Here is an 18,035-nt window from a genome sequence, read left to right as displayed (position 1 = left end):
GAAGGTCCATATACACATCTGCCTAAAACACTGACTTTGAACAAAATTGCTGGGTACTGCAGTGGTACAGTGCTTAGGGGGGACACTGCCATCCTAGGTGCTGCAGAGAGGCAGAAAAGCCTTCCACTCAGGGATATAATGGGGAGAGCTCAGGTCAGGCAGAGCTCAGAGTCCAAGGGGCTCCAAAACAGGGCAGAAGTGCCCATGTAATGCCTGCAGAAGCCCCAAGGACACTGCTCTGTCTCCATGTGCTCCTGCAGGACGAAACACAAGCCAGGAATTACGAGCAACACGACTGCAGCAGCTGGCTCAGCCTGGTCCCCCACTGCCATCACCAAAAAGGCTCCTACCTGCTCACACTGTGCTTCTGCAGCAGAAGGCTGCAGGGGACAACCTGACTTTTCCAGGGCAGTAGCCATTCCCACTAGCACTCAGAGCCTAGGGAAGCAGAATGACAAGGAGCACATTACATGAAAGGGCCGCCATGCCAAGCCTGTGTCATGTGTATTCTATTAAGCTGAAGGCTGAATAGAAGACTTTGTTTTCCACTTCAAAGGACCCCATCCCAATCTCTCTCTCTCTTCCCTTATGAATAACAAATTGGAAATAAATCTTCTGGCTGAAGTGCATGGAAACTCATACAGTTGGGGCCCTCTGCAGCTTCCCAGCTCAATCACATGGTAATTTTTTTTTGTAAACACTTTTCTGTGATATATATGTAAATCTCACTGTGCATTGCTGCACCGTGTAAAGCAATACAGCGGGTGTGGCCTCAGGGGATGGCACACAGCAGGAAGCCTGACTGCATATTTCCAATTATTCACAGGGATAATGTTCACAGAGAAGGGTCAAGTTTTATACGTGGGCAGAGCCCTACTTTTCTTCCTAGAGATCCCATTTCATCCTGCTCCATAGGCCAGTGTCTCACCACAAATGTTATTTAGCTCTTTTGGTACTGAGAAAACAAGGACATCCCCTTTTGTTGGGTAGAGTAAGCATTAGAAAAGTCACTCTCAAGAGACACCAAAGGCCCCTCAATCTAAAAAAAAAAAAAAAAAAGGAAAATATTACCAAAATATTACCATATATTACCATATTACCTCTGCTTTTAAATAGTGGGGGAAGTATTTGGTGCCCACAAACATGGACTCCTCAGTGCTGAGGACACCTGGCCTCCAGATGGCCAATAACCTTTGACCAGGGCACACAACTCTTACCTGTGCATGCCTGTCATCTTTGCCACACATTTATAGTAAAAGTTTGTGCAAAAATCAGCTGTCAGCTTTGTGTTCCCAACGCAGCCAGGTCATGGTCTATATTCAGGACATCCAAGCTTTGGTAATCCAGGAAAATGCAATACCCACATCTCTCAAACCTGATGACCAGCCCAACACCACCAATGCTGCAGGAAGCATTGCAGAGAATAAGACATCTCTGCCTTGGCCTTGCTATTCTTCAAGCAGAACTCATGGCATACACCACCCTTGAGGCCTGCAGCTGAATAAATATTACAATTCATTCCAATGATAAGTATCTATAGCATCTCTGTGTGCCCCTCTGTTCACAACAGTGTTAAACTTCAGGGTAACAGGGGAGAAAAAAAATCAGTACAAATCAATCACATGGATCTGTGTGCATGTGAGGTCCTGCAGACTGAGGAAAGAAAAGCAATTTTCATGTTTGCCTTTCCTGCCAGGGATTTTACTCACAACGTGGCATTCTGCATGGCTGACCCTTACAGATGCATGGCACATTAGCTACAGGAGAAGCAAAAACTTCACAAGTTGATTGCTGTTTCTATACAGAAAGTCAACATGGAGCAAAGAGCCAAATGTCCTCCTCAGTGGATTTTTATGTGCATATGTGCAGCATATGGGCAAGTACATGTGTATATTATCTTGCAGGAAACATGCAAGCCCAAACATGGGAAAAATTCAATGATCTAAGTTCACTGTTGACATAAATGCTGAGCCTCCATTTGCACTAATGGAGTTGTGCTCACTTATGCCAGTACTGAATTCAGTCCTAGAATTAAACCCACCCAAATCCTAGATAAATTGAAAGAGAACAAAAGTTGGCCTATATGCAAGAGCATATTTTTCATGTTAAAAGCATTTCATTCCCTTTTTCTGCCCATATAATACTGCATTGATGTCTGTGACCCATTTGGATGTAAATCAAAATGGATGTGCTAAAAGCCTGGTTAAAGGAAATGTTCTTCGAAGCAGTGTTCCCATGGCAAGGCAGAACAGCTACACTCAGTTTCCATGGCACAAAGGGACATATAGGGGGGGAAAATGCACTTCTGAAAAATCACTTTAAAGCCAGCAGGGTTTTTGTTGAACACCTGCACTGCTCTTACCTAATAGATCTGTGCTTTGTAGGTGTGTGTGAATAAATTACATGGAAGAGTTACATAAATCTGCTAAGATTCTTCAGCAAATAACCAGTGTCCAAATCAAATCTTCAATATTCAGACATCCCCAGATGTCACTGGCAAGCTTAGCAACTTGTAGAGAACCTCTTGTGGCCTGGGCATGCCCAAGAGGGCATCACAATCTGGCTCTGTATCTACAGACTGTGTGAGCCTGTTTTCCTCTGCTCTGTTGAAATGCTGTATTGATGATCCAAGGCCATCTGACTTTTCCCAAACGTGCCTGCAGTGCTGTGAGCAAGGCTTGCATTTGTTTCTCTGCCTTTGGTGCAGATGGTGTGCAGCATTCCTCGGGCTGTGCCCCAGGATGGTGTGAATGACACTTATTGTGGCAGCAATAAAGCCAGGGCTGTTTGCTCAACAGCTGTTGGGTGCATTGTTCCTTTGTGAGAAAAATGCAGCAGCTCTGCTCATGGCATGGACGTGTTACATCCCACCCCCAGCACCCCGTGCAAAGCTGCTCTCCTGATTCAGCACCTAAGCAAATGGCAGACAGTGCTATTTAACCATGAGGATTTAATCCCAAAATCAGCCCAACTGTCAGTCCAAGAGGGAGCAAGGCATGGTAGAACACTTACTGCACTGCCTGGGAGGAAATGGCTTTAAAGCTGGGCCTGGCTTTCATTTGCTCTTGACTTACATGCAGCTGAGCACAGAGCAAAGAAACACTAGACTGCTTCTCCAGGAAAAGGGGAAAATGGTCACCTACCTGTAGGGCAGGGAAAGAGCCATTTAAGGCCCAGTTTGGCTACATGCCTCTATTTTCTACTTGCCCTGTTAAGCAGCAACAGATCTGACTGTAAATTTTAGGAGGGAAATAGCATGTGGTTTATTGATTCAATGGTGGAGTTATAAACACATATTACTGCTGAGAACCCCAGCTGCCTGGGCAGAAGTATTCTGTAAACCTTTCATTCTTATTAACTTTAAAAATCAGGTGCAATGAGCTTCAACCAAGGTTAGAGTGCTTGCTCTCCACAGAAAGCCACCAAGCAGTCTTTGCACAGCAAGCTTCAAAATGTGTCTCAAAATCTGTCTGCACTGATGACCAAGAGCAAGGCTGAGCTGACCCTAAAATCAGTTCACACCCTCTGCTGCCTACCCCAGCCCCCAGCAGCTGAGCTCTGTGGAGAGGGAACCAAGAGAACCAAGCAAATGAGCACAGGTGCCTTTTCCCTCCAGATCTATGGTTCAGTTCACCAGCACATTCCCCTCCACACAAGTGCCTCGTGCCTGCAGTCACAGCTGCACCTGAACAGAAAGCAAAGGACCTAATCCCAAACTTGCTCTCCATTGTGTGGCCACAAACCAGCTCAGAACCAGCCCATGGAATTCCTGTTCTGACCCAACCAATTTTCTGATCCTGCTCAGCCTCACCAGGGAACGACTGGACTCTCCCCATTCTCTTTTTGTGTAACACCTTTTAATTTGTGAGACCTACAGATTTGAGAAAATTATTTTATTGCTAAAACCAGAGACAAAAAATACTCGTGGATTCACTAGAACTGCAGAAAGTCTGAGAGCTCTAAACTTTGCTCAGCACTCAAAGAGGGAAATCCTGGCCCTAGTGAGTGCCAGAAGAGTCAGACATCATCTTGAGCATGGTCAATTGAAGATTTTTATCTTTCTTTGTAGCTCCTGGGCCAGCAGAGCAGCACAGTGTGTGCCTGCCCTCCCAGAGAGGGGCAGGACTGGCTGACCCTGATGTTCCACAGTCCTAGCAATGTCCAAGTGTCTCATCTTAAGAGTCAGACCTGTCCAATGGGAAAGACAAAAGGTTCCTGGGATAGTAGGTTTGTTTTCCTTAAAAAAATCCAGCAACTAAACAAACAAAAACCCCCTTGTTTTTCAAGTCAACTCATTTGAGACCTATGTCCTCCTGTGCTGCCTGCTCCTTCCCTCCTCCCTGGCTACCAAAGCCTTTTCTGCAGACATACAATACATTTGCTCTATAAAGAGACCATTCTCCCTGTGCAGCTGCATTTGAGTAACTCTCAGAGGCTCTGAAGCACAGCCAACATGCAGAAACATAAAACCCAAGAGGACTGAGTCTTGTTTCACCTGAGAAGGGTTTATCTTACAGCACTGTTCTCTGAGGGACCTGACCATGGCCACTGAGACATAAGAAATAGGCATTTTTGACAAGATGTTTCTGGGCTCAAACCTAACCAGAAGCTCTTGATTTTCTGTAGGGTTTTAAAATGCTATTTATTGAAAAAAAAACAAAATAAAACAAAACACCTGATGCCCTGTATGTAATAGCCCCCCAGCAGAACTGAAAGTTGTCTTTTTTTCTCAGTTAGTTCTAAAAGAGAAGGATTAAAACATGAAACAAATGATAAATCACTAGTGCTGCTAGTAGGAACTCGGATATGATGATTATAAGCACTGAATAAAATGTCTGAACAGAAGAGAATAAAAGATAAGACAGAAGGGATGGGCTCCACAGGGCCAGAGTCATCTGAGCAGAGACTGCACAGCCCTGGCAGCAGGGTGAGCACAGGAGCTGCACCAGGCTCCTGTAACCCACAACAATTTCATGCCAAACACACAGCCCACAATGTCAAATTCCCACAGTAAGGAACACACATATAGTATTTCCAAAGCAACTTACTGAGGCCCTTACTGAGGAAATTCCAGGGCAGCAAACAAGGGGACTGTATCTTACAACATTAATTCCAAAACCTGAACTAATATGGAGGGCTCTGTGCTTGGCTGGTATTTGGGAAGCACACCACATCTATGCTCTGTTGCCTTTCTTCAGGGCCACCTGGCTTTGAGATGGGATCAGAAGCATTAACCCCACATAAAAGAACCTAAACCTGACCAAACTGTCACAGTCATATTCAACCATGGTGCTCTTCTGAGGATTGGTGTAGCAGAAAGTGAATAAAGTTTGTAACAGCATTTCTTTCCCTGAACTCTGAGAAGAATTCAAGACTGTTTTCCTTATAGAAGTGGATGCTACCTAAATAAAAATATTTTTAAAAAAAGAAAATACTTTTTAAAATTGAAAGCACCATAATTTCTTTACTGTTGTTTCTTGAGTCATTGTGGCCTAAGGAAGGAGCCTATTGCCTGCTCCTGAACTGTGTGCTCACCTGAGTCACTATCAGTAATGCCAGTATTTGAAGCAGTCTCTGTTTCTTGCTAATTACTGCAATCCTCCCTTTGCCAGCACCCACAGCCAAGGTAACCTTATAGTTCAGTAATCCATACAATGTTCTTCTTCTTTTACCATAGCACAGTGCATGGCATGCAGCTCTCACAGGGGACAGCTGGTGCACATCCACAGACAGGAGAAAACTGTGCACGTAAACTCTGTGACTAAAGCATAAGGAATAACCAGAGCAGCTTGGAGTAAAGCAGACAGAGAAAATGGGGTATAGAAACACACCATTTGATACCTATGACAAGCCTTTATTAGGCTTCTTTAAGCTTAACACCCTGCTGCAGGCTGCAGTCAGCACACATCTGAAGGAAAAGGAACCTCTCTTCTTCTTCCATGTGTCTCTCTAACTGTCCTTTCACAGTGGAATGACTTTCCTTATTTTTATGGTGATTACCTTGTTCAGGGAATCAGGACTGAGTCTCTTCCATCAGCTCATGTCACTTCACAGTAATGGTTTTAAATATGACACAGCCACAGCTCTTGTTCTACTCTCCTCAGTGAGATGGCCCACACACATCATACAGAACTGCTCCCACAGTTACTTTCTCAAGTAATCCTATTAATCCAGTGCAGAACAGTCCCTCAGGCATCATCTCAATAACTCTTTTCTGTTCAGGCTTTGTGCCACTTTTCTCTTGTCCTTTGCATTTCTATTTCTTTGCAATTACTGTCTGTTCATGCTCCCTTTGTGCACCCCCGAGAAGGTGAAGAGCCCAACACCCTCAGCCATACTCCAGTGATGTTCCTGGCCACATCCATCCTCTTGATGGGACCATAATGATTTTTGTCCTTTGTTATACTGTCAGGACAATTTTTAAGAGCTTCCCTCAGATAAACAAAATGTGTTCTGCTTTCACTGCCTGGCTTTGATATGACAAACCCTGAGCTCTCTCCCTGTGCTGAGCCAAAGTGATTGAGTATGCCAGACTAATTTTTGCAGTTTTCTACCCCTGACTTCACATCAGAAGAATATAATGCAACAGGTTTGTGGGAAAAACTGACACAAGTTTTGTTTCTCTTCAGATCTGCACTGACCTCCTGAGATTAAACATGATGCCTCATCCTGAGTGACTCACTCCTGTAGTTAGCTAAATTCAAACTGTCTTCTTTAGAGCCTGTAATGTAAACAGTACATTTTACTGTCACAGCTAGGTGGACATTAGTTAAAACAACTTTACATTCTGCAAACAGCTACATGATGGTGCTGGTTGATGTGGTTTTGGCATGGACACCACACTTTTCCCCTTTAAGCACTGCCACCTCTTGCTCCCACACATGCCTGCTGCACTAAGCACCAGCAGGCTGGGCCAGCACCACTGCTGAGGAGTTTACAGAAAGCCATTCCTGGACACTGCCAGGGAAGCAGATTCCTAAAAAGGCAGCCCCAGCTCCCCTGAGCAGTGGGATGAGACCCAGACCCCACAGCAGGCTGAGCTCATGGAGTACCCACAGAATCCTCACTTCTGCCAAAGCTCTTGATGATTTTCATGCTCCTCCTGCCTGTGGATTCACCTTTAAATTGAACTCCCTGAAGGCTCCACATGCAAATATTCACTCTGTGGGCTTGTTCCCCCCAAACAGCCCCAGCTACAGACACACAGCAAGAGGACAAACTGCTGTCCCAGTCCAGCACACAGGGTCCCACTCTGGGGCTCTGTGCTGAGCTTGCTCAGGAGTCCAGCACTCCTACCAAGAAGTTGCTCTCAGCAGCTCCTCTTTCATAAATATATTTTGCTAGAATGTTTTTAATGATTTGCAATAATTCTCTTTGCTTTCACTCCATGGCCTCCAAGTACTCGAAAAACCCTTCCTTTCACTTTTTGCAGTGAGTTCAAGGACATACAGAGGAGAAATTACATCTTCAAATCCAACCCTCCACTCAAAAATCTAGATCCTGTCTCTGACCATGGCAACAACTGCACTGTTAAAACATCATCATTGACACCTTCTTTAAATGACCTTAAAATAAAGTACATGCAGCCAACCAAAATATCTTTTCAGTGATGTTTACAAAACCCAGGCTGAAACAGTTTTCTCATTTGCAATTTCCTTTTACCATGAAGACCAAAACACTAAAAAAATTAAAATAAAATAAATTAAAAAAAAAAAAAAGAAATCACACAACACAAGGTGGTTCCCACACTTTTAAAGCAGTAAAAAATGTTAGAGCTGAAGATAAAATTTCTGGCATGCTGGGAGTAAAATCCAGCCTGCATGCCATAGATCAGTGGTTAGATATTCCCTGTTATTTTTCAGATATTCAGGCATATGATCTTCACATGCACAGGTAAATTGGCACATTATTACTGATTCTTGAATATACCCATAATCACAATAATGGAGTTAGATAAGTTACCATGGCAAACCTTTGCAAAATGTATAACTTATATTTCCATCACTAAAAGAGAACTTACCTTTAAGGACTCCCAGAGGGGAAACTGTACCAGAGAGAAAGGAATCTGGAGAGGTGGGAAAAGAAAAAAAAAAAAGAACAACAACATAATGTTACAAAAGTAAATTGGGTTAGCATGTTCCTCAACTGGCTAAATTAGGAACAGTTATTGTTCTGCCAGTGAACTGCAGCTTATTACACTTACAAATCTTTACGGACACTTTATGGATGCTGCCATTAAATGACTGGTTTCACTAAAGCAGTTTTACTTTGTTTATCACATTCCCTGCTGAGAGGTTAATGTATTGTTACCAGGGTGGCCTAGAAGTGCAATAAGCAGTGTGATCTAGTGCAGGGACATTCTGGGTTTGTCAGCCAGCCAAGAAAGCCATAAGGATGGTTCAAGAAACACGTTCCCAAGGCCAGGAACACAGCTTGGCAAAAAACATCCTCAGCAATGCAGACTCTCACAGGTACTGAGCTCCTGTGCTGCAACCAGGGCTCTGCTCTTGGGCATCAGCTGCAGAAATGCTCCTGAACATGTCTCATGGTCTCCCATGAACCAGAACTAGAGGCAGGTTGTGAGATGCTACCACAGCCCAGCTGAAAGGGAGAAGCTTGGTGGCTCTCACTGCCTGTGACACGGGGTTCTCCTGTCCAGCAGCAGCTCCTCTGCATCTCTGCCTAGGCTCACTCCTGCTGCCTCCTGTCCCAGGAGTGCCTGTGCATTTCCATGTCCTTCACAGATCCTGCCCTGATAAAATCCTCAGTTCATCACTCAGTTTGCATTGTGAACACACTGAAACACTGTGCAACAAGAGACATCACTTTCCAAGGTTATGCCTTCTATTGTATTTCCTCCTTTGCAAAGCCCTCCACTAAATTCTTCCTTGTCCTTCACCACTCAGAGAAATCCTGTCTAATACCTACCTCTGGTACCAACTCTGCCTTTGCAATCTCCAGGCTGAATACCTGTCCCAGGATATTTCAGAGGAAAGGGTCTCCAGGAAAGCACTGGGCTGTCCTAGGATTGCCCTACAGCTGTATCTGCAGGTCTGCTTTGCCCCTTCCTAAAGCTGCATTATCTCTGCTTTGTTAGCCAGTCAACCCCAGGCTCAAATCTTCCTCCAACTACCTGTTTTCTTCTACTTTTATCTTTCTTCATTTTCCCCCTTGTTTAGGCTGATTTGGCAGTTCATATATCAAATTATTTAGTCTCAGAAAGCACTTACACATCTTTTACCATGAAAAGGAGTAGATACACAAAATGGATCATGCTTATTTAATGCAGATATCTTTGCTCTGAGTGATGTCAGGTTAAAAACATTCACTAGAGATATGAATGGCTTATTAAACCCAAATTCAGGCTACACAAAGGAATCTGAAATGGAACAGCCATTCAACATCACAGGAGACAAAGAGTATTGTCTGCTTCTCTGTGCTGCAAGTAATGATTAATAAATGAGTCTATTAAGTTAATCTGCCAGGCAAAACTAAACTTGACAGACACCTGCCACAGAAAATTTGTTATCTATTCAGGCAGGAAATGGCAGTGAGAAGAAATCAATGTCACTGCTGTACATTGAGCTGACAAACTGAAATCTCAGAGGAAGTTTGTCATCTTGGACAACGAGCAATATCCCTGGTGGCATCTCAGAGCCCCACAATAAAGGTCAGACATGGCTCTTATTTATCAGGGTCTTGAAACTCTAGTGTAGCAATTAAATTTCATTTTTAATACTGGGTGAAAAAGCCCAGCTCTTTGACAGTAATGTGTGGTAATATATTTATGAGAAGATATATACACACCCACATGCTACTACAGCATTGTTGAACTGAAATTATATGGAACGATTTCTTTGCAATGTAAAATGAAAAGCAACATAATCTTCTGTGATCTAGACCAAAAAAATAGAGAAATATAAGTGACAATAACCAATACATTTGCTTCAAATTTGTTAAAAAAGAGAAAAGGAAACGCTCTGTATCCAGCTGTACACCAAACAAAACAAGCTTTCAAATACAGCCTCCAAGTTTTGCTTTTTTTATGCTCGTGAATGAGTGGTAAAATTAAGCAGCTGTTAATAAGACAACAAGGGAAGCTTGTGACATAATCCCCTTTATATCTACTTAGCTAGAAGCATTTCAATCAAAGGGGAAACTTGTTCACAAGTGCTGTTTGATTTTCAGTGTTAGTGGTGTTTGTTTTCCGTGTCCTGCTCGGGGCTGGATGGGGATTTTGGGTTTCCCTTTTCCCCACGTGCCCCATGGGATGCAGATTTCAGATGTGTGCCAGGGTGACCTGCACAGCCACTGGGTTCCCTCCTCTCTGCAGGACAAGGCTCTAAACATTCAAACATTCATAAGTCATGCTTTTACTGGAGTTTAAAGACTTGCAAAACATAAACAAAATAGGAAGCACCACCAGCACCAAGCAGGGCAGCAGCACCTTTGCTGCACTAAGATCCTAAGGAGATCTCCTACATTTATTGCAGTCACCCATTGGATCCTGTCTGACATCCTGACTTAAAAACAAAACCCACACAAGCAATTCCATGGGTATTGCAATGAAAGGGAGTCTGTCTTCCTGTGGATTTGGGTTTTGTCATCAGATTCTCTGAAGCCAAATCATTTCCAAGTCGCCTTCGGCAATCTTCCCATGACAGGGACCTCCATCACATTTCTTCTCCAGATCTATTCCACAGCCCTCGTTGGAAGTTCATCTCCTATTGAAAGCCTTCCCTCAAACCCTTTAACCACCTTTATTTTCCCCTCAAGAAAGTTATCAGAACTCCTGTTTATCTTCGCAGCCTCTGCCCTCCCACCACATTTCTGTGGTCAAGATGTGGAAGGGCTGTGCAGGCTGCTGTGTGTCCATGTGTGCAAACACCCTGCTTGCATAAGCCTCATCTTCCTCAGAGACCAGACTAAACAGCCCACACCCAAAAGTAGCATTAATATATGCAAAAAGAAATAGCTCTGAGAGGGTGGCTCATCTGACCATGAAAAGCTTTTAGATGGCTTATTGCCCTTTATTCTTCCTCCATGGCAGACGTGACAAAATCCTGCAGTCTGGGGACACTTCTTAATTTGAACACTTACAGCATTTCATTCCTTTTTGTATTTTGCTTCTTCTTAAAAGAAAAGCTCTTCAGCAATGAACAAAATCACACCCTGTTAGGCAGAGATATTTCTGCCTGAAATAGGCTAAGGCAACAATGAAAATGTGGTCCACACATGTGGGTAACTTGCTGCCAGCAAATATGAAACCCTGGCAAGCTCCAGCAACCTCTCATTTGACATTAATATAAAATAGACAGAGAGTACCAGTTCTCATGTCTGGCCTAATGTTATATAACTATGCTGTTTGTTCATCAGAGTCAACCCTTAAACACACACAAAAAGCAAATTTAAAGCCCCCAGACAGCTGCAAATAATTATTCTAAAATGTTTTATAGGTTAGTGAAATTATCATTTACTCTGGTCCCTGCAGTCCTTAGCACCTGACGCCTAACTTAAGGTAATGAACTTTGCAGATGCTTATTTCTACACATCTACTTAATTCCCCTGATACAAAGAATTGTAAATGATTATGTTTAACAAGTTACTTTTAGAAATAGCTGCACTTCCCCACCAGAGCAGCAGACACATCTTGCTTCCAAAGAAAAATACCAACCCGTAAGTACTGAAGATTGATGACAGAGTAAAAGTCCTCCCACCAAATACTGTTTAATTAAAGAAATTTAAGGAGGAACTTAATAATGCTCTTTGTAACTACAACACAACACTTTAAAGTATTGTGTATATATAACACTGAAAATTCACCCAGTTGATATCTGATGGTAAATTGCAAGCTGACATTGTCCCAAGGAAAACAGCAGCCAGAGCAAGGACAGCAAGCTGAAGGAGTGGCAAAGAATGGGGGAAAGAACCAAAAGAAAAAAAAAATCAAAACCTCATCAGCCCCTTCAGAACTGGGATTCCCTTCCAAATATGAGAATTCTTTCACACAAAGAGGAAACAGATGTCCATGGCTGGAATTTGCATGTGGCTTTATTCTCTTCTAGGATACAATAAAACTACTCTTCTTCTCATCCTCCGAGCTAGAAATTAAACAGTGGCATGTCATGCAGAGTCCAGCTGTGCTTCCTACCTCCAACCTTTATTAGCAATATATTTAAAAAGAAGAAGAAAAGAGAGAGACAGAAAGAAAGGGAGAAACTAGAAAAGCACAAGAATTGAAAAACTGTGGTATGTGTTCTCAAAACAATATAAAACCTACAGATGTTCTTACTAATCTGTGGCACATGTTTGTTTATTCAGGTTTTCCCTGTACCCAGTTCAGCAGGCTTTGCTCTCCAGAAGACTTATCTATTTTTATAAACGTTAGAGTAAATACTGGAGGAGAGACTGGCACAAACAGCCAGAGGAGGAACAGACTCACCTTGTAAGAGCTTTCTCAGTGTCCCTGAAAATGCACCCCCATCCCAGAAACTGCTCTCACCCACACCCCCACTGCTCCCTACATTAACAGCAACGGGAGAAAAGCAAACACTTCTGAAGAGGATTTTGAGAGTGTGAATGTCACAAAGGCCAGCAGCAAGAACATCTGCTCCCTTCAGGGAGAACCCATTTCATCCTCGAGGGGCAGCTCTCAAACTTGCACCCAACCTGTCACCTGCACTCACCAGGACAGGGACAGAGGGGCCATCACTGTCCCAGTCTGTATTTATGAGGAGTACTGAGCTGCTGTGCCAAACTGTGCCTTCTCCACTGTAATTGCAAAGAAAAGTCTAATAACCCACTTCTGTATAGCAAAAATATATTGTTTTCTAAGGATATATACACAGCAAATTTCAGAACAATTTCCCCTTTACCTAAGTCCCTTTTACAATCCCTTTTTTTCTAGCTTCTTTATAAAGGATAGAAGGGTTTTTTAATAGGTTCAAGTTAAAGCAGAATAAAACAACCCTGTCAGCCCACTTGAGTTAAACATCTCTGTTAATAACCCCAGCAAATTTGGTTCAGTGTCTTGCCCTCCTAAAATTCTTCACACACTTGCCCAGTACATCTGGATTGGGATAAACTGATGTTCCAGCTATAAATATACTTTCCCCAGGATGGACTTTGTAAAGACAGCATGAAATGAGGCAAGCCTGGCCCCTGGTCACATCAGAGGTCATAGCAATAGCCACCATCAGGAAGATTTGGAGGTTTCACAGCTTTTCTGCTGACTGAAGGTGAAGGTGTTTAACACCCATCATCGATGGGATACCCTAGAGCTGACAAAGTAGACTTCTTTTCTTGCAAAGCTTCAATTAATATTGTCCCCAGGCCCTCCTTGAAAAACTGCAGACTCCACAAGGAACTGAATTCTAAAAAAGTAATTTGCAACCTGAACATAAATGAAAGACTGTCAAAGCCATCAGCTGTGCTCCTGCAGCTAGCTCTGTGAGATGGAAGGTTGGGAGCGTGGGGAAAGAATGGACAAGTTTATGTGTTAAACAAATGAGGGAGGGCTTTGTTAATAAACACTGATGCAAAAACAAACAAAGCTTTTCAGGGGGGTTTAACAAAGCTGGCATGGCAATGACCAGGGAAGAGGTTTTGGCTTCACTCCTTAAGGAAAACAGTGAAGGACCAAGTTCAAAACACACAGCACCTTCCTGTAAGGCTGCCCCAAGCCAGAGAAGTGGTGGAACCCCATGGGAAGCTCAGCCATCACAGGGAAAACCATCACGTTGCATTTGCAACAAACAACTTTTCACAGCCCTTCAGTGCAGAACACCAGCTCTGCAGCACTGCCAGAGGCAAAGGAATGGCGTTTAGGGTGGTAGAAACATCAATCTCAACAATGCCAAGAGTATGATTAAAACAAAGGTTTCAGATCATGCACCAGCAGCCACCTGAAGTAATCAGCAATTCTCTCGTTTTCAAGCAAATAACATTAACCCTGTGTGAACTGGGAGAAAACTGCAAGCTATAAATGGGAAAAATTTCAAAATTCCTGAATTATAGTAATTTTTCTGGTTCAGGCATCTGCTAACTCTCAAATAAATATTTGCACCTTGCTTCCTACGTTTCCCCAGCTCTAACCCCAAAGTATTTCCACTTGTCACCTGGCATATGTGAATGGTTGGAACTAAATTCCTTTCCTAGACAAAACATTATGTGCCCCACAGGGTTGCTTAATTTGGTTACAAGCCATTCTCACAGATGTCCTGTGGACCTGTGTGGCAGAACTTCACATCCACATTTCCTCTTAAATAGCATCACACACTCATTATAAAAGCAACTTATATGGCATATCACATAGAAAAGATAAGTAAAAGGAAAATTAAGTTTTCCCTCCGTGAGAAAAAGATTCTGTGATTAAAAAAGCAAAGAAAAATAAAGGAAAAAATGTTTTTCTGCAGGGGCAATATTGACCAGCGAAGGGGAAAGCCATAGTCAGAGATCCAGCATGACTGCATGTTTCCAAAACATGGGAAAAAGAGAGGCACTGAGGCAGATGCACAAACTCAATGCAGGCTGGATTGATTTAAGAGATCCTGATGATCACAGAGCCCTAACTTTGCACACGCGTGAGACAGACCATCATTGAGCTATTGAAGGCTCTTTCCTCACAGAAACAACATTAACAGCCTCACATTCCACCCCAACCCCTTCTTGAACCAGCCCCTTCTTACTCTGCTGGGAGAACAGAATAACTATTAGAGATTGTATACTGTCAGCCACAAAAGTCGATTTTATTGGATTTCAAACACGAGCTGGACTGACCAGCCCCTAATTACACAAATAATATCCATGTTCTCCCATTTTCCAACAAATAAGCATTAAAGGAGATGCCTGTTTTGCTATTAATTTTCAACAACATATTAAGAACACCCCTCAGCAAGTAAATGAATATGCTGACACCGATTGGTACATGCTGTTTTCAGGGCTCAGATAAAAATCTTGTAGGCTAAAAGATGAGTTTAGCAGCTCCAGAAGAATGAAGGTATTGTTTAACAGGAAGCAGATGTATGTCAGATGGCAAACTCATTAAAGTGTCCCATCGTTAAAGGAAACGGGATAACAACGAGCCATCTGAAAAAACCTGCAGTGATCAGGAAATGCACAAGCCACAGCTAATCTCCCATTTATTGGTAGGTAATGCCTTTAAGTCATGCACATGCATTGAGTTTAGGAGCATGAAGGACTAATCTTTGTTCTCAGGAAAGAAACAGGGGCAGAACCCAAGAGCATGGAGAGCAGCATTTCTGGAAGAAGTCTTCTGAGGGAAAACTCCTAACATTTGGAGGAGTTATCACATTGACCCGTGGGTGCACACACAGACAGTCTGGGCAGCATCAGTTCCCTGACTCTGAGAGCATTTTAATGGATGTTTTTCATACATGGGGCATTTTAAACATAAATATATCTTTTTAAGATGCCTTATGGAAGATAGCTATAAAGGAAAAGCCTCTAAATACAAATTTGGAAACTCTAATCAAAGAAAGAAACCATTCACTGGTGGACACTGGAGTGATGGATTTGCAGCATCAGAGTTGAACAATTCCTCAAGTGAGAATTTTGCAGGTTATAAAAGAACCTAAGCACAAGGAATTAAACAAGCAGTACAGATTCACAAAATCATAGAACCATTTAGGTTGGGAAATACCCCTATGATCATTGAGTCCAACTGTTAACCCAGCACTGGCAAGCACATCACTAAACCACATCCCAAGTGCCACACCTACATGCTTTCAAATCCCTCCAGGGATGAGAACTCAACCACTTCCCTAGGCAGCCTCCTCCAATGCTTGACAACTCTTCCAGTGAATGAATTTTTCCTGCTGTCCAATATGAACCTCCCCTGGTGCAGCTTGAGGCCTTTCATTCTCCCCCTGGCACTTGTCACCTGGGAGAAGAGACTGATCCCACCTGGCTGCTCCTTTCAGGGAGTTACTGAGAGTGAGAGGTCCCACCTGAGCCTCCTTCTCTCCAGGCTGAGCACCCCCAGCTCCCTCAGCCTCTCCTTGTGCTCCAGACCTTTCCCCAGCTCCTTTCCCTTCTCTGGACAAGCTCCAGCCCCTCAAGGTCTTTCTTGCAGTGAGGGGCCCAAAACTGAACCCAGGATTTGACTCAAAGACAGCATGTTTGAATCACAGGGCAGGTGGATCTGTGGAGAGGAGTGAGAGTATTGCTTCATCCAGCAAATATTCAGTCTAAGAAACTGGAAAACAGTGCAGCTGTAATTGCACTGACATCAGCAAAGGAACTCTTGTCCTCAGAGTAACAGCCACAAGAAAAAAAAAAAAAAACCAAAAAAAAAAACAGACTGGGAAGAAACATGTGTTTCTCCCATCTTGGATATATCTCAACCTATACCAGTTCTGTTACAAATGTCTTGTTACTACATTATGATTACAAATATCACACAGCAGCTCTCACCATAAAAATTAAATACATCCCTTGCCAGGAGTTTTCTGAGTATCACTAAAAAAATTTCCAAGAGGAAATCCATCTCTGCCTTTGGATATTGGCCTGATCCAAAGGCATTGAAATCACTGGGAATTTTGCACATGTGGCTTTGGCAGCTTCTGGATCAGGACTGATACTCAAGATGGAGAAAAGAGGAGAGGGTGGATGCAAAGGTTCTACAGCACAACACAAAAATCAACTAATCTGGATTCTACCAGGATGCAAGGACCCCATTCATGGTGAGAGCAGGCTCTAGGATCTCCTTTTTTTAAACTTGTTTAACAGGAACTGCTGCAAATTCCCTGCTTTTACAGAAATACATAACAGTCTTAATTATATCTGAGCCCAAATCATTAACTTTTAAGTACAATTTTAAGTCCCAATACAGTTAATGTAAGCTAACCAAGTTTTTTTTAATGTTTTACCAAATACAGACTTTGGCATTCTGCTCCATTGCTACCCTTGCTTATTTGGTAAGGATATTCCTGCTTCTTTGCCCTTGTGGAGGAAAAAAAAGAAAAATTCAAACTGCACCAAAAAATAAAAATAAGCAAACATTGTTTTAAACAAAACGCTTCATGGATATTATTGAGGAAACTACTCCATCAGTAGTAGTGAAAAACCAACATTAATGGAACAACTACTATAAACCAAGCTGAAACTTCTGTCCCTGAAGTGTAAGGCCTGTGCAGTACTGTTTGTGTATCTTACACCATTATCTCCATCATGTGGTAGAGAGAAAGAATGCAGACTAATGTCAAATTCAGGAAATACTGTTCATGTAAAGGTATTTTACTTTAGATTCAGAATTTTGTATCACACAAAATGGGGCTTTGCTAAGTTTCCTTCTGTGGGTGCCATTTTCAGCTGTTTTCATTAACAGTTGCATTGCTTTTGCCCAACCACAGGACATGATCTTGCAGAAGTGAATTGATCTTATGACAAAGATTCCCCTTAACTTTTACCTATTAAAACTTTCCTGCACTACAGCTACAATTCCACAAACTTTAATCTGATTCTACATTACAAAAGACCTAATCTAAAACTCATTACAGTGAACTGAAAAATCCCAGCAAGCGTTTGGCTGATCCCAAAGGAGCCCTTAGACAATGCACATACAGATACAGGAAGGATGGTTCCTTTATTATTTTTTTTTTTACCCTCTATAACTCTTTTCTGACAGTTTAACCAATTCTGCAGACTCTGTAACTATTTAAACAGGAAGCCCCCTGGACCCAGCAGACCTCCCTGCTGATGCAGCTGGAGAGTTACTCTGCTCCTAATGGAGCATTTCTTCCAGCCCCAGCCCAAGGTAGCAGCTGTAGGATGTGGGGTTGGACACTGCTGGGCCACCTGGGACTCTCTGCCCTCCCAGGTGTGCATGTGCAGCCTCATCCATGGCAATCCAGCCCCTGGGAAAGGCTGCATCCCCCAACTTCCTGCCTGTCAGCAAGCTGGGAAAAAACTTCAATTTGTGCTGGCTGCACAAATCCAGCGTGCAGAGAGCAGGGAGGGTTTGCTCAAAGGAGCCTCTTGCAGGCTGCCTCAAAGGAGCCTAAACCCTCCTTGTA

At 42.9% G+C, this 18,035-nt stretch overlaps 1 protein-coding gene across 6 annotated transcripts in view; it reads right to left on the bottom strand.

The window, feature by feature from the left end:
* Positions 1-18,035, bottom strand: part of SLC25A26 (solute carrier family 25 member 26) — an 82,183-nt gene that overhangs the window by 16,979 nt on the left and 47,169 nt on the right. For 5 of the 6 annotated variants that reach the window (XM_054640132.2, XM_077184466.1, XM_077184467.1 and 2 more), the window contains one exon: positions 8,021-8,065. The exons of the other annotated variant lie outside the window; for it this stretch is intronic. In XM_054640132.2, coding sequence (XP_054496107.2) covers positions 8,021-8,065 — 45 coding nt within the window. The remainder of the gene's footprint in view (positions 1-8,020; positions 8,066-18,035) is intronic. 6 annotated transcript variants of the gene reach the window in all.

This window comes from Agelaius phoeniceus, chromosome 11 (assembly GCF_051311805.1).
Source record: "Agelaius phoeniceus isolate bAgePho1 chromosome 11, bAgePho1.hap1, whole genome shotgun sequence".
Taxonomy (NCBI): Eukaryota; Metazoa; Chordata; class Aves; order Passeriformes; family Icteridae; genus Agelaius; species Agelaius phoeniceus.
Note: the sequence above shows the minus strand (reverse complement) of the source record. Positions and strands in the feature narration are given on the sequence as shown.